The sequence below is a fragment of the Sycon ciliatum genome, chromosome 7 (genome assembly GCF_964019385.1).
Source record: "Sycon ciliatum chromosome 7, ocSycCili1.1, whole genome shotgun sequence".
NCBI classification, from domain to species: Eukaryota; Metazoa; Porifera; class Calcarea; order Leucosolenida; family Sycettidae; genus Sycon; species Sycon ciliatum.
The window spans coordinates 35,187,884-35,203,194 of record NC_088649.1 but is presented as its reverse complement, the minus strand read 5'-3'; the positions used below and the strand labels follow the sequence as shown (position 1 = coordinate 35,203,194).

The following is a 15,311-nucleotide window of genomic DNA, read 5'->3' as shown; positions in this document are numbered from 1 at the left end:
CACTGATCATCACTGTATACATGTGCATGTATACTGTACTGTAGTCTGTTCAGTCAACTAGTCATGTTCCACTTGGCTTCCATAGGTGCAACTTGGCTTACGGTAAGTGTCACTACAAGTGCATTGTAGCCCCCCCCCCCCCCCCCCTCCCTCCGGGAGTGCGCGTGAACAGGAACTGTGAACTGGTAAAAGAATCATTCGACACCTTCATTCGTTTCGATGGAGAAGGTTCATTTGGCAAATTGAGGCCTTCGTTTCACCCCTAGCCACAGGAGTGAAATTTTCACTCCTTGGCTGCCTGTTTGAGCCGTCCTTGTGGAAGGGTTGATTTATGCATGTCTGCATATAGACCTTATTCGATAAACGTCACAATCACGTGAACCGGGGTCCCGGGAACCAGGGAGCGGCAAGAGACCTGCACTCAGTGCACAGAAGACTTGGCGTGGGAACATAGGAATAGAAAAATACCGGTAATTTACTACTCCCTTGTACGAACTGGGCCTTTCTTGCCACTTGTTTCACGTACGCGTGCCCCAGCTTACGACAAATCCCTGGAGGCGAGTCCAAAAATCATGTTATCGAATAAGGTCTATAGAATTGTTGATCTAGACGTTTGGGTTTAACAGAGCAAGCCTGTGATTAAGAGCTGCACAGAACACAGATCACGTAAAACTACGCAATATGGGGTCAAAACTCACAACGTTTTGGGTACTTTGGTCTCATGTCGTCTCCCCAGGTGCTCTGAATCCCTGATGCACATGTATCTACATATACAATGTAACCGTAACTCTACCAATGTTGCGGACGATGACCCCCCCCCCCCCCCCCCCCCCGGCATACAGAAAGTTGCTATGTCCTGGCCCTCATACAGCATTGGGGAGGCACTGAATCACTTTTGCAAAAAGGACTAGCCGAAAGTGGCATTACATATTTTCTATTCCCAGAAAAGCGGCGTTCCAGCCGAGTTTATCTTTTAATTTAATGGTTTTCTCGGTTGGGATTTCATACCTGACAACCATCCCGATTTGGCCGGGATCGTCCCGACATCGAGGGCGGTAATAGGCACCCAAAAGTGCATTAGTTCCATGCCTCACCGCGAGCTACATTTGTATACATTTTCATGCCTAGGTATGTCATTCGATCTCAGGTTTGCAAAGGTTGGCAGGTATGGGATTTGTAGAGCGACCAGTTCTGACTATTGCCACCTGCTGCGCAGAAGTGTCATTCCTACATCCTGGCTGCAAACCTACCTCCCCCCCCCCCCCCCCACGCACACCACCAACAATGTTGGATCCTATTTACAGGACCTCACTCTATATGAAAGTGTAGCAGAGGCACTGCCAAAGTATAAAAACAACATTTCAAGTCATTTGAAATGCAAGCTCCATTGTGCATGCATGGAGGGCATGGGGAAGAGACGGAGAGCTTGAAAGTGAAGGAAATTTGTTCCGAAATCAAGAGAATCCGAGGAACCCTTGCTGCATTCTTCAGTACGATAACGTCAGTGGGTGCATCTCAGATGTGTTGTTTGCCCAGACATACAAGTAGCACTAACCTGAGCATGAGAGCTGCTTGTCATCATCGTGGTCAGGAAAACGAAAGGACGAACGTAGAAGATTGCTGACCATGACGAACAACAGTGCATATCCAGACGACAGACGGTTAGCCACAATCAGTCTGGTGCATCTTCAGGAATCTTATTTCCTAATCGCATTCAGCAGTCAGCTTCGAGGTCAAGAACGCGATGATTTTTCAGAAGGAATAATTTTCAAAATTTTTTAAATTTTGGAGAAGAAGCTTCCTTTCTAAAAAAAAGCGTTCCTTGCTTTCACGCAAGGTGCCTTGCCGGACATGTCGTCGACAGCACAGTGTCGGCATATCCACGTTTGTAGGCTGCAGACCCGGCAGACGTTTTGATCAGCCCGGCCTGGTGGTGAGATTTTGGACCCGGGAGTACTAAAAACTGCTCGCAGGCCAGGGTGCTCAGTTTCGCTCTATCCGATCGAGTAAGGCTTCCAGAAAGGCCCTCAGGTGCGCGGCCTGCGATGCCATAATATACCTCTCACATGACCGAGGGCCTGATCAGAGCGTCATGCCCGATGCAACTGTGTAGGATTGCGGTTCAGACAAGGCCCACATATATGGAGATGTTCAAAGAGAAAAAAAGCCTTGGCAATGGCAACATGCCGCAATTATGTCACATTGTGTGCAATGTCCATCACAAACAGATTTGTTTGGTCAGGACTTTCCACTTTTGAGATGAAAGTATTCAAGTACAGTGAAGGCAGTAGTAACGTTAGTAGTACCAGTAATATGATTGGTTGAATAAACCCGTTCTCCGAGTAAGATTGATGATTGTCAGAGTAAGGTTCGAATGCTAGTGCTGAGAAGCTACACTCGTTGAGGTCTGCTTCCCTTACGTGCGTTTCGCCGAGCAACATGCCCAGCTGCAAGGTTGGATGGCGTTTCTGGCCTCCCTACAGACGTTCAAGACGTTCAAGACAGTAGTGAGTAATTTTGGAGAAGCGAGACAAATTTTGAAGAACTCGGAGATGTTGACCAAGGCAAGGACTTCGAAAAATGGTAAGTACGCATGTGCGGCGCGGTGCTGTATGACTGCTGTACCGTATCGCGTACAGAATAAGCGGGCAAGATCTACTGATCTTGCCCGCTTATTCTGGCCGCTCATTGGCTGTGGCCTGGCAACAAGCACGTGCCATGTCTGAAAGCGCGGTCCTGCCTGCTCAAAGGTGATGGAACTGGATCCACTGCCCGTCGTCAAGTGACGACGGGCAGGAACGGATTCTACTGCCCGTCGTCACTTGACGACGGGCAGGAACGGATTCCACTGCTCGTCGTCAATTGACGACGGGCAGTAGCCACTGGACTGACTCTCTACTTCATGCCCATGAATCATCATACCCGGGTCTTTCATTGGTTACTTGCCGCATGTTTCAACTTTCATAAAATACAAGGCACTGGATTGCGCGGAAAGAGCGACTAAGTGGAAAACCAACAAGATCAAAAAAAGAGTGGACTAATAAATAACTAATGCAGAAGAGCGACTGTTTGCAACTACAACTGTCATCATGGCGCTCCAACATTTGATCTGGAACTGGGAGAAAAGAAGCCCCTTTGTTGAACGATATTGGCGATGTGAATGAGCTCCTCCGAAAAGTTGAGGAAGAAACTGAAACTTTTATTGCCGAGTCGCTCGCGAAGGAGATCTTGGACGAGCCGGATGAGCCTCAACCAAAGCGCGCAATGCTCAGCAACCTGCAGGACCCACGCAATTTGCCGAGGTTTCCGATCAAGACGTGGGGAAAATCCGTAGGAACAGAACAGCCAGAATGCCCGATGCCCAGTCGACAATGTCAATGGCACCACGAGAAAAAAAGCACTATGGACTACTATGAAAAACTGTACCAGAAAACAAACACAAACCACAATGCAGGTGTGTCTGTCATGTAGAGGGGACGGCTCGATACCGGGACGTTTTGACAGCCAAATTTGTATAGACCCAAACCGATCATCAGCGTTGATTTTTCACTCGAAATATGTTTGTGGAAGGAAACTGGCATGTTGAAGTTTGCTCTGGGGCCAGAGTCAATCGAACTGAGCCACTCCTTTGTGTTGACCCATTGCCTCCAAGTTGCCCAATTTTTCGCTTCAAAAAAGTTCAAATCAGAGGTGGCTCCAAACCGGACACGTTTTAGAGTGCACGTCAAGTTCACTCTGGCTCTGAAATTAGGTAATTGCTTTCGCTCCACGACGGCCAGCACAGAGTAACAATAAGCCTTGTGTGTGCTTCCATTAGTTTTCATTGATATGCGGTGCTTTATTGGCGAGAGGCGAGCCGCTGTTTACCTGCGACAAGAAGTTGATTTTTCGAAAGTCGTAAAACTCAAGTCGCAGTGCGAAGCAACACGTCAAAAACTCACCTGCTTGGTATGGCGCTTCTGGTCATCGCAGAGCCATGAAATTTTGGCTCGGAGTATAACACATCGTAGTCTCACTGTGACATATGTTTTCTAATCAAAATACCAAGAGAGAAAGTGAATATTGAGTCCGTTCCGGTTTGCAACCGGTGTCCTATTTGAAACCGTCCCCTCTACATTGTACATGTACGTATCTCTTTATTTGGCTTGGGTGCACACGGGAAACACGTTCCAGTCACTCATACTCGGCCAGTACCGCTGTTTATCCAGCCCTTGCCGCTATCGCGGCGCGGGCTGGATTCCGCGGTACTGCCCTCATACTCGTGCAGGAACCTGTACTTCCTCTGATATTAGGGAGGTTCTGCTATACGTGAAACGTAGAGAAATCACGTAGAGAGCAGGTGTCTGGGTTAGAGTCTACGGCTTCGCGTGTTTTGGCTCCAGATTTCTACGCGGAGATGCGTACGGATTTGCTGGGTATCGATCAACTGCACGCAGAAAACTGCCAAATATGGAAGGGGAAATTCCCAGTACACATTCCACGTGACTTCTCTAGGTGAAACGTAGAGCAGAACAGCATTTCTTCAACGGGAACGCGAAGAAAGTTCGCGTGATTCTTTGCGTCGCGTTCCCAAAACGTAGAGCAGAACCTCCCTACAATTGTGACTACACACGCGCAATGATCTCTCCGTCATCAGTCTTTCGCAATGATGTGGCTCACTGATGACAGCATCAAGAGTTCATAACCCCCAAGAGTGTGCAACTCCTGATCAGTCCGTGTATGGAAGCCCGCTCGGCGGAATTCCTTCATTGCGTCATTTTTGGTGCAGTGCGATGAGTCACGCCAATGAATTCTTCTAAAATTTACAGTCAAACCAGGATGCTTCCCCAGGCCAGGGTAAACTGCGATTCTAGTCTGAGTCTGAAGAAGCAAAAGTGAAACAAAGCACACGATCCTATTATTTAAAGACAAAACTGTTTATTTTTCGATGCAATGGTGACTCTTCATCGCCTTCTTCTTTCACTAGTGCAGTCAGTCTCTTCAAGAACAATTTCTTCCCCAGGCCATCGCCGCATCGGTATATTACCGGCGCTTTCCTCGAAGATGATTCAAATGGTTGAGGAACTTGAGAAAATACGTCGAAGGAGCATTTCTCGGCTGAGTTGCACAGCTATCAGAATGATTGTCCTCGACGGCAATGCACCATGTTTACAGCGTCCTCACTTCTTCCTGTCGTGATATCCATGGATTCTTGGAGAAAGAGTTTGTTTTTGAGAAAGTACGACTTGTACGTCCCAAAAAGTCTTCAAAAAAAGCTTCGAAAACCCGAGGCTACACCCTTGAGTTAGGAGCGGTTCTAGGCACCGGCGAAATATGCCGGCATAATTATTGGCATAATTTGATGGTTGAAAATTTGGAGCATAATTTGGCATCCTCTCGGAGGTAGGAGCATAACTACACAATTATACCACAGTTCTAGTATGTAGGCTATACAACTGTGTACAATGCACCTGATCAGTGCTGGTGGTCTGCATGGCAAAGGGTTCGGAGGTCATGCAGATAGTGTTTTCAATGAAAAGCAGGCATGCAGGGTAGAAATCATGGCAATGCATTATTGTATGCTCGAACTCGTCTTCTTCAAAGTTCTTTCTCACACTGACACAGTACATGTAGCAGAAGATGCGAGTGAATCAGCCTTCATCAGGTATCCCGGGGCAGACGAGATACATGTACATGTAGTGGCGGGTAGTCCGCAAAACTCCGTGTACATGTACATGTACATTACATTTGTACATTATGCATGTTACGAAGTCATGACCAGTCTGGATTTTAGCAGCCATGATATGACTGCAGGCTACGGATATTGCTCTAAATTGATGTATAGATGATGTTCGGTCATGATGGAAGGAGACGTGGAGCTAGGGAGAGATGAGCTGATTATTCGCTTTGAGGCTCCATAAGTACAACAAAGTGAATATACTTGTATATCCCCGGGTGCCAAAGCATAATATGAGGATTTTACGAGCATAATGCGAGAATCCATGAAAGCATAATTCCTTGATTTCGCGAGCATAATCCGCCGGTGCCTAAGCGGTTCAGGGTATAGTTTCCAGAAATCGCAAAGAACCCAAATTTACCTCGGATCATAGTCGGATGACAAGCTGCGCATGACGTAATGTAGGAATTTCGCCGAGGGCTGGGTCTATGCCCGTTGCACACTCTTGGGGGTTATGTACTCTTGACAGCATGCATAGCCGAAGCAGAAGAATGGATCAATGCATCCTGAACCTGGTGTACTGCCTATATGCACTCTCAGTAGTATTTGTAACGTGTTCACTATGAAGTATCAACATTGCTTCTCTTCTATGTGGGTGGTGTCACTGGTGTGAGTGATATCAGATGGTCTGTACTGCCATGGCCGATGGTGTTCGGGAAGATGTTGGGTTGGGCCATTGTGCCCTCTTGCAATATGCTGTTGCAGCCTGAAGGCAATGAAAAAGTTTGAATGCTGATCTGCTTTCAAGCGTAGAATGTTACATTATGTGCATTACATATTTGCATATTATGTTTTGTACTGGAGTGTGAATGTGCGGCAAGGGCATGCACATGTAAGCATATCGCACTGCAAACAGCCAAGAGTTCACGTGGTATGTGATAAGTACACTTTTGGAAAGTGCGTGCACAGTCGAATCATATAATGTTAAAACAGCCTTCGTGCTCCTCCCCGAATGGCTGCACAAGTAGAAATCTCCGTCTTCCTTTGCTTCTTTTTGCTTGAGCTGGCATGGTGGTCTAGAGTTGGAAATTGTCAAGTATGATAACAATCGTTGTTTGGTCTGGAGACAAGAATGCATTTGGATATTTGTCCCAGGACTGCATGGCTTCCCAAACTGCATGTTGAATGCCATAGATGATTATTGTTCGGTTCAAGAAAGGACTCGTGGGTCTGTCTGGCTATTATGAGCTCTCGCTAATCCATTTCCATAGCACTTGCTCTGGATTCACTCGCTGGAATATTCTCCAGTATAGAAGAAGAATGTCAATCAACACAACAGACATACGACGACCCCAAGGACATACGACTTCGGAATCTCAGGTTCTCAATCATCTTCGTGACGTCATCCTCAAATCCCTTCATCTCTGGTACCTTCGGGGGGCAGTTTTTGGTCTTGAGGCCGAAGCGGGCGTTGGTCTCCTCTTTGGTGTTGTCACCCTTCAGGTAGAAAAAGGCCTTCCATCAGATACTCTTCGGAATCTCAGGTTCTCAATCATCTTCGTGACGTCATCCTCAAATCCCTTCATCTCTGGTACCTTCGAGGGGCAGTATTTGGTCTTGAGGCCGAAGCGGGCGTTGGTCTCCGAGGTTGCCCCCGTGCTCGAACCCAGTGCATATATTTATAATAAGGGGATCGGTCTATTCGAAGTTCATTCTTTTCTCCTTCTCTAGCCAAGAGTAGCTCAAAAATCGATCAATGGTCCGCTGCAGGATCGACTATAGGGTTAAAGAAACCCACCTTCTCTCGAAATTTGATTAAAGCCCGTGCAAAACGACTTCTTCCAGGTGGACGCGGATCTCGATGGCCTTTCTTGCAGCGCCAGCTCGTGCGCGGAGATGTTGGCGCACAACAACACCATGGTCGTAAATATTTTCGATGCCTATGCTTCACTTCCGTTCTTCAGAACGACGTGCTGCTGTCCGACGGCCTTTCATGACGCGGATTAGGCAGCGCAGTTCTGTGCCGTTTCAGGAAAGCTGCAGTGCACTAGTGACTGTTACCTCTTCACTAGAAGATGGAGATATTGTCAAAATGATTAATTTTTGTGTCGATCCAGTGTTTTGATGATCCGTTGTACATGTACATGACCAGTACGACCACCTATGTTTCGTTGATGCAAATAAAAATGTGCAAAAAATATTCAGCATGCGATTTCAAGCATTTTTACATACATATCAGTGCACGGGGCTGCATTTGGATAATTAGAAGTTCTGGATAATTCGAAGTTAGGGCCTGGCAATTTGAGGTTCGAATTAAAGGGAGTCTACCTGTAATAATAATATGTGCAACTTACGTTTGTCTGAAGGGTGCACCTATCCCAGTTCGATCCCGCCCAGATCTGCATTCTGAATCTACAGAAACAGTCTGGGTAGAAATAAACGGAAAACCAGGTCGGCACCTGGTTGGTTGCGTGTACCGGCCACCGGGGGAGCCAGTGTCTTACTGGGCAGATTTGGAAGCAGATATTGTACGAGCAGCTGTGCAGTCTTCTTCCGTGACCCTAGTTGGAGACTTTAATGTAAATATGGACCCAGCCCATCCGGCACCCCAGCACAAACACCTCACCGACCTCTGTGCTGCGTTTGGCCTCCAGAACATCGTCATGCGGCCGACCCGTGAAACTCCACAGTGCCCTGAAGGCACGATGATCGATCTCATATTGACCAACCCGGCGCTAGTGTCCCTAGCAACGGTTGTGCCCACTGATATTAGTGACCACAGCGCTGTGGAAGCCTTTATTCAGCTTGCCGTTGACGTTCCACCCGCGTCATCCACGACGTCGCGGCTGACCAGGAATATACGTGGCGTTGACATTAACTCTTTTCGGCAAGATATCCTTGAGGCTTCTCTACATGATTTTTCGGATCACAATGATGTAAATCACATGTGGAAAGAGTGGCACACTAAGTTCCTGTACGTTTTGGACAAGCATGCCCCGCTGCACAACTCTAAGCCTTCCCGGAGGGCGATACCTCCCTGGTCTGACAGAGAGCTGCACCAGCTCGAACAGCGTAAACGGCGGCTGCACAGCCGTTGGCGGAAGGATAGGACAAACGGCACACTGTATGCAGAGTTTAAACAAGCACGTAGCACTGCTCGGAACGCGTATCGGCGCAAGCGAAACGAGTACTTCTCCCGTCAGTGCGAAGAAAATGTGGCCAACCCTAGGAAGTCTTGGGCCATTCTAAATGCAGTCACTGGGCGTTCACGTCGCCGCCAAGATCCTAGTTGTAGCATCAGCGAGGTGGCCGACACGTTCCACTCCATTGTCACCGATCCCAACCGTCCTGAACAACTCTGTACCCCGCACGGTCCCGCTGGACCCGTCTCCTTGACCGAACTTGATCCTGTGACTCCTGCTGACGTCCGACGTCTCCTTGAGAAGTTGAATGCGCGGAAAGCCACAGGTAGTGACGGCATACCGGGCTCTCTGCTACAGCAGTGTGCTGACTTGCTTTCATATTCTCTTGCTGTGCTGTTCTGCACCTCGCTGAGGACTGGAACCATTCCATCCGCATTTAAATTGGCGTCTGTCGTGCCACTGTACAAGGCCGGTGACCCATCAGTCCCCACCAACTATAGACCTGTATCCCTTCTCCCAATAGTGTCCAAGTTGCTGGAGAGGGTAGTGCAACACCAGTTAGTTCGTCATTTGGACTTGACCCAGGCATTACCCGAAACACAATTTGCCTTCCGCAAGAAATGTTCCACGGAAGACGCCCTCTGTGTGCTGACTGATAATCTACAGAAGGCGAGAGACAGTGGCAAGACCACAGGGCTGTGCCTATTAGACATGTCGAAAGCTTTTGATAAAGTGCACCACGACAAGTTAATTCAAGACCTCCTTGCGGTTGGAATTTCTGGAAACGCCCTTAGTTGGTTCGTCGACTACTTGTCCGGCCGCAAGAAGCAGATCCTCATCTCGCCTTCAACCAGCCCTGCTCTGGCTTGCACCTGCGGAGTACCCCAAGGCTCTGTTCTCGGCCCTGTCCTCTTCAGTATATACACACGCGATGTCCCTTTGGTTTCCTCGCCTGTGCCAAGTGTACAATTTGCAGATGACATAGCCCTGTACGACTCCCAGGCCTCAGCGGCGGAAGCGTCCAGAACCCTCACCACAGCGGCAACTGCTCTGGCCGGTTGGCTGAAGTCCCGAGGCCTCATCTTGAACGCCACCAAGAGCCAGGTTCTGACTATCTCTCCTCAGCAGCATGTACAGGAAGTAACAGTCAAAAGCGGCGACTGTCTCCTCCCCTCAGCGTCTTCTGCGCGCTACCTCGGCGTTCACCTTGACAATCGCCTAGATTGGGACACCCATGTAAACTATGTGGTCACCAAGGTTGCCAAGAAAATTGGCGCCTTGTGGCGGGCACGCCGAAGCCTATCAAGATGCTCTCGTCAGGTGTATGTGAAGGCGGTCATAATGCCCGACCTGCTTTATGGCTCCTGCTGTTTCTCAGCCGCAATGCGAGAGGGTCAACTGAAACGACTGCAAACCACGCAAAACAGAGCCATCCGCTGTATCGATGGCAACCCGCCCCGGACAGCCATGCAGCCGCTGCTCACTGCTCACTCCCTGTACCGTGTCAGCGAGCTCTACAGGCAGAAAATATTGATCACCATCTGGCGGTGCATCCACGCCCGCACCAGTCCTGTGCTCGCCCAGCTTCTGACCCCGGCACAAGGCACCCCAACCCGCCATCAGCAGTCAAATGGCCTACTAAGCCAGGCAAACCGTAGACGCCGCGGTCAGCGGAGATTTTCTGTTGCTGGTGCTCTGCTGTGGAACGCTCTCCCTGGTGAGGTCCGCACAATTACCCGGCTACCTGAGTTTAAGCATGCATGTGTACCATACGCCTGTAGGGAGTAGTTCGAGTTGCTGCTGATCGGTCTGCTCTCCCTCCCCGTGCAGTTCAGTAACCCGCACGTAGTATCACAGATACATCGTATTCTCTCTCTCCCCCGTTTACCCGCAGTTATTAGTATCCTATTCTCTTACTATGTGCTTCCATAGCTTTTACTATGTTCTTCCATAGCCACTTCTAGGCTAAGCCTTCGCCGTCATTTTATTGGGTCGTCATCCCGTTTGAATGTGCGAAGTGAAATAAAAACCAACCAACCAACCTACAACTATCACACTCACTTGCTCATGCGTGCGTGCACGTGTGCCTATGCGCGTCTGTATGTGCCTCTCTCCGTCTCTGCAGGCCCGCAAGATCGAGAAGATCAACGCCCAGAACCTGACCTTTCAGCTGGGAGTCAACCAGTTTACCGACATGACCGATGAGGAGTACGCACAGATGCTTGGCTATCGCCAGGACAAGTCTCTGAGCAGCGCCGAGTCTTTCGTTGGCAACCCTGACGTGAAGCCGCCCGCCGAGGTCGACTGGGTCGCCAAGGGATACGTCACACCAATCAAGAACCAGGTACGTGTTTGCAAGACGTATGGTGTCAAGGCTTGAGTCTCCACTGCCACTTTGGTGGTGATAGTAAAGAGGTTCTGCAAAACGAAAATGCGTACAAACGTTCGCTCTACGTCATGAAGTGCAAAACTTGGCACGAACTTTCGCAACTTTGGATGCGAAACTTGCAGGGATGGCGAAGTGAACTGTCGTAGGAATTTTCGTGCAATGGGCCCATGGCATACGTGTACTTGACCCGTGTAAACTACAAAAATATGCAGAACACAAAGTTCGTGCGAAAATTTGTACCTACTTTCGCATAGCCAGTCTCTCTAGCTACCAGAAGCTAAACGTGGAGCAGACAATGGCCATGTCAAACCAGCTAACCACTACTGGAGTTGCCATGTTAAACCAGCGAACCACTACTGGAGTTGCCATGTCAAACCAGCTAACCACTACTGGAGTTGCCATGTCAAACCAGCGAACCGCTACTGGAGTTGCCATGTCAAACCAGCGAACCGCTACTGGAGTTGCAAGTAAACCAATGTACATCAAGCGCACAAGCATAGCCGTCACCTAGTGCAAGTACAGTGATACCTGTCTAAGATGACCGCTCAAGGGACCTTCAAAATGTGGTCTCTGTTGCCAGGTGGTCTCCGTATCCAGGGCCGTTTGACTGGAAATAGCATCGCGTGGTCCTGGTTACAGCGGTCTTCTGCGGCAGGTGGTCACCTTATCCGAGTGGTCGCCTTGACAGGTTTTACTGTACAAGATTAGGACGACAGTGCCAACTCCCGCTACTCTGCTGCTACCTACTCTATCTAGCTTTGACGAGTTACATGTGTGTGTGTGATACCAGGCTTTCCAAGCTTACAGCAACCAGTTGTAGATACCCTTACCTTACCTCTGTCAGATCCTGCGCCGGTTGTGCCCTTTGAGAGCATCGACGATCTCCTCAGAAGTCTACATGTAGATGACGAAAGCCGTCTGCCTTAGAGAAGCCACAGCAAGAGCCAGCTCCATCTGGTGCTCCATCACTTCCCGTAAAATTCGCCTTTCAGAAGTCTGAACTTGTCCCTTTGTCTCTCTCTATCTTACTGTCATGTTTCACTTGCTTGCAACGCTGTTATGATGGTAATGTATTGATGAAGAGTGCAGGTTCAGACCGGTACTATGCCACAACTATGTATGTCGTATGTGGATGGCAGTCTGAAACACAATCAGATATGTACGGTCAGGGCAGGTATCGTTGATTCAGGCCCCGAGAGCGTAGCACTCGGCCGAAGGCCTTGGGCTACGCTCTCGGGGACTGAATCAACGATACTGCCTTGACATCCATGTCTGATTCTATACTTCTTGTGTGCTATATCTTGGGTGTGTGTGTGTGTGTGTGTGTGTGTGTGTGTGTGTGTGTGTGCGTGGTGTGTGTGTGTGCTCACACGCAGGGTGCATGCGGCTCCAGCTGGGCGTTCAGCACGACCGGCTCCACCGAAGGCCAGGACTTCAAGAACACTGGCAAACTTGTCTCGCTGTCCGAGCAGAACCTGATTGACTGCAACCAAAAGGAGGCTGATCGTGGCTGTGGCGGAGGTTTCATGGACCATGGCTTCAAGTACATCATCGAGAACCACGCAATTGACACAGAGGAGAGCTACCCTTACACGGCCAAGGCCGGTACATGCCGCTTCAAGGAGTCCCACGTCGGCGCCACCCTCACCAGCTACAAGGACGTGCTGCCGCGCAAGTCCGAGAGCGCCCTGCAGGAGGCTGTTGCCTCGGTAAATACTTTTCTTACACATAAAAGAATACTCTCTGCATGGTGGCCCATATTAGAAGCTGTGTATTAGGAGAACATATCCGGCTAAAGATAAGAAAGCTTTATCATACATGTATATACCACTCTTTGGTTTTAGATATTACAATGAGAGTGCACAATCAATGGCTTGTCCACCAACTCTTTGTTTTACTGCTCGCTGCACCACAGCATAGTGTGTTGTTGGCCGGCCCACTGCGCTTCTTCTCTGTTGGACCATCGTGTCTGTTGACCCAGGGAGTCGTAAAATACCGGTATTTTAAGACTCCCTGTGTTCAACCATTGTGTCATCATGTCTGTTGCAGCTTTCCCGGTCAGCTTATTGACTCTTGTTGTCGTTAAGAAATCTGATGATGTAAAATAGTGGTGTGGATGTTTTGAAAGTGCTACAGTCTGTTTCGGATGTGAAATATTTCCCAGCACTTGATTGCATTCGGCGATGTATAGAAACGTATACATGTAATTGTAATACTCTTCACTCTCTGTGTGTTCTCTTCTGTTCCTGCCGGCTGTCGTATCGCAGGTTGGCCCAGTGTCGATTGCCATCGACGCCTCATCGACGTATTTCCGCTACTACAAGCACGGAGTCCTGATCGACAACAAGTGCACCAGCGCTTACCCGAATCACGCTGCCCTGGTTGTCGGCTACGGTGTTGAGGAGGAGCAGGACTACTGGCTGGTCAAGAACACCTTGGGTACCAGCTGGGTAGACACGGGATACATCAAGGGATACCTTCAAGACTCTTGAAGGTATCCCACTCCTCGGAGATCTTTAGCTCCTCCAGTACGGACTTGGCCGATACGGCGGCGACCAGCGCCAGAATGATCAAGCACTTCATCTTTGCGAACGAGCGAACGGAAGCGAGAGAGATGAAATTTGGCGAAAAACAACAAAATAGAAGGAGCAAAATCCTGACGGCGGCTCTGTTGATGTTACTACAGTAGAACCCTCAGTGAGCGTATGCGTAGCTTGCAGTTTTTTTTGGTACGCTTTGACGATATCAGCTATCAGTCCATTCAGAAAGAGATGATATCCTAGCTTTTGACAAAGTGTCAAAAGCTAGGATAAAGAAGTATCCTAGATTTTGGCCACAAATGGGTCAATTTTGAGTTTTGTCACAATTGTTTTGGCAATCCCCCATATGGCCATGCCGGAATTCTCTTCCAATTGTGTTTTTGAAGTCTATTTCTCCCAAGAGCAAGCCACAACAAGAATGCAATGCCGAGCGCCGAATGCAACATTTTGAGCGGTCACTCACGCGATGATCACGAGAGGGTGCGCAGTTTCCATACATAGGCGAATGATACACGATCGCAGGGTGCCCTGGCTGCAGCTTTGGTCAATGGTTGCCAGGCTAATGACTTGTAATCTCGCCTCCAATAGTGCTAGCTTTAGAATATCAGTGTTTCTTGTATTAGTTTTAGATCTAATAATGTTCACCTTCGTTTCCATTATGTCCCTTTCCTTTCTACTTTTATTATTGGCTCAATACCCGAGTTCACCTTTATAGTACCATAAATATCTTTCCTTTGTTGTCCAATTATCATTGTAACTTGTAAGAACTCAGATGGTGAGCCAAGGAAAAAATTGTAACATCGCATAACTTGTGCCCACAATTTCCCATGTTACAAAACTATCATTGGGATGAAGATTTCTGATGATTATCACGTGAAAACGACGTTCAAATCATACAAACAATGTTATGATTTGAACGTCGTTCTCATGCCTGACTCACTTGTGAGGTTTGCATTCGCCACTAAGGTGTGCAAGGCATAGGCATAGTGGTGGCCTGCGGAAGCGAAGGCTAGTTTGTGTGTTTCTGAACATTCAAGCGATGCCAACGCGAATCCCGCGAATTATTATTATGTGATAATCAATAGAATGAATTGTCATAATTATTGTTCCACTGTTCTCGTGGTATGTGTGCGCTCATTTTACTTTCTTCGAAATCATTCTGATCAATAATTATAAGAGAAAAGGACATATGGATACGAGTTAAGAGTAACTCTCCATCACTGTAACATGATACTATAATTATACAGTCAGAAAGTGCAATATTATTGCACTTTCTGACTGTATATAGTATCATGTTACAGTGATGGAGAGTTACTCTTAACTCGTATCCATATGTCCTTTTCTCTTCTACATTTATTTATGGCTCAACATCCGAGTTTCAAATCAATAATTATTGTAGTATTTCGGCATCCTCATTGATGTAATACCCCCGTGCTCAGATTTGTCCGCAGCAATCAGGCAGTAGTAGGTATGGTATTAAAATATACTACTCCCTGGTAGCAATGCACCCCAAGAACGGAATAATCTGATGCACGCACGCGTGCCGGGTGCGTGCTCGCGCAAGCAAGTGCAACAACAACGCA

General features: G+C 48.2%; 1 protein-coding gene across 1 annotated transcript; it reads left to right on the top strand.

Annotated features, from left to right (window-relative positions):
* Nucleotides 1-10,106: 10,106 nt before the first annotated feature.
* On the top strand, nucleotides 10,107-13,861 carry LOC135821411 (procathepsin L-like). The gene is made up of 3 exons (XM_065334481.1): nucleotides 10,107-11,143; nucleotides 12,565-12,897; nucleotides 13,456-13,861. The coding sequence occupies exons 1-3, from the start codon at nucleotides 10,889-10,891 to the stop codon at nucleotides 13,678-13,680; spliced, it is 813 nt and encodes a 270-aa protein (XP_065190553.1). The 5' UTR covers nucleotides 10,107-10,888; the 3' UTR covers nucleotides 13,681-13,861.
* The last annotated feature ends 1,450 nt before the right edge of the window (nucleotides 13,862-15,311 follow it).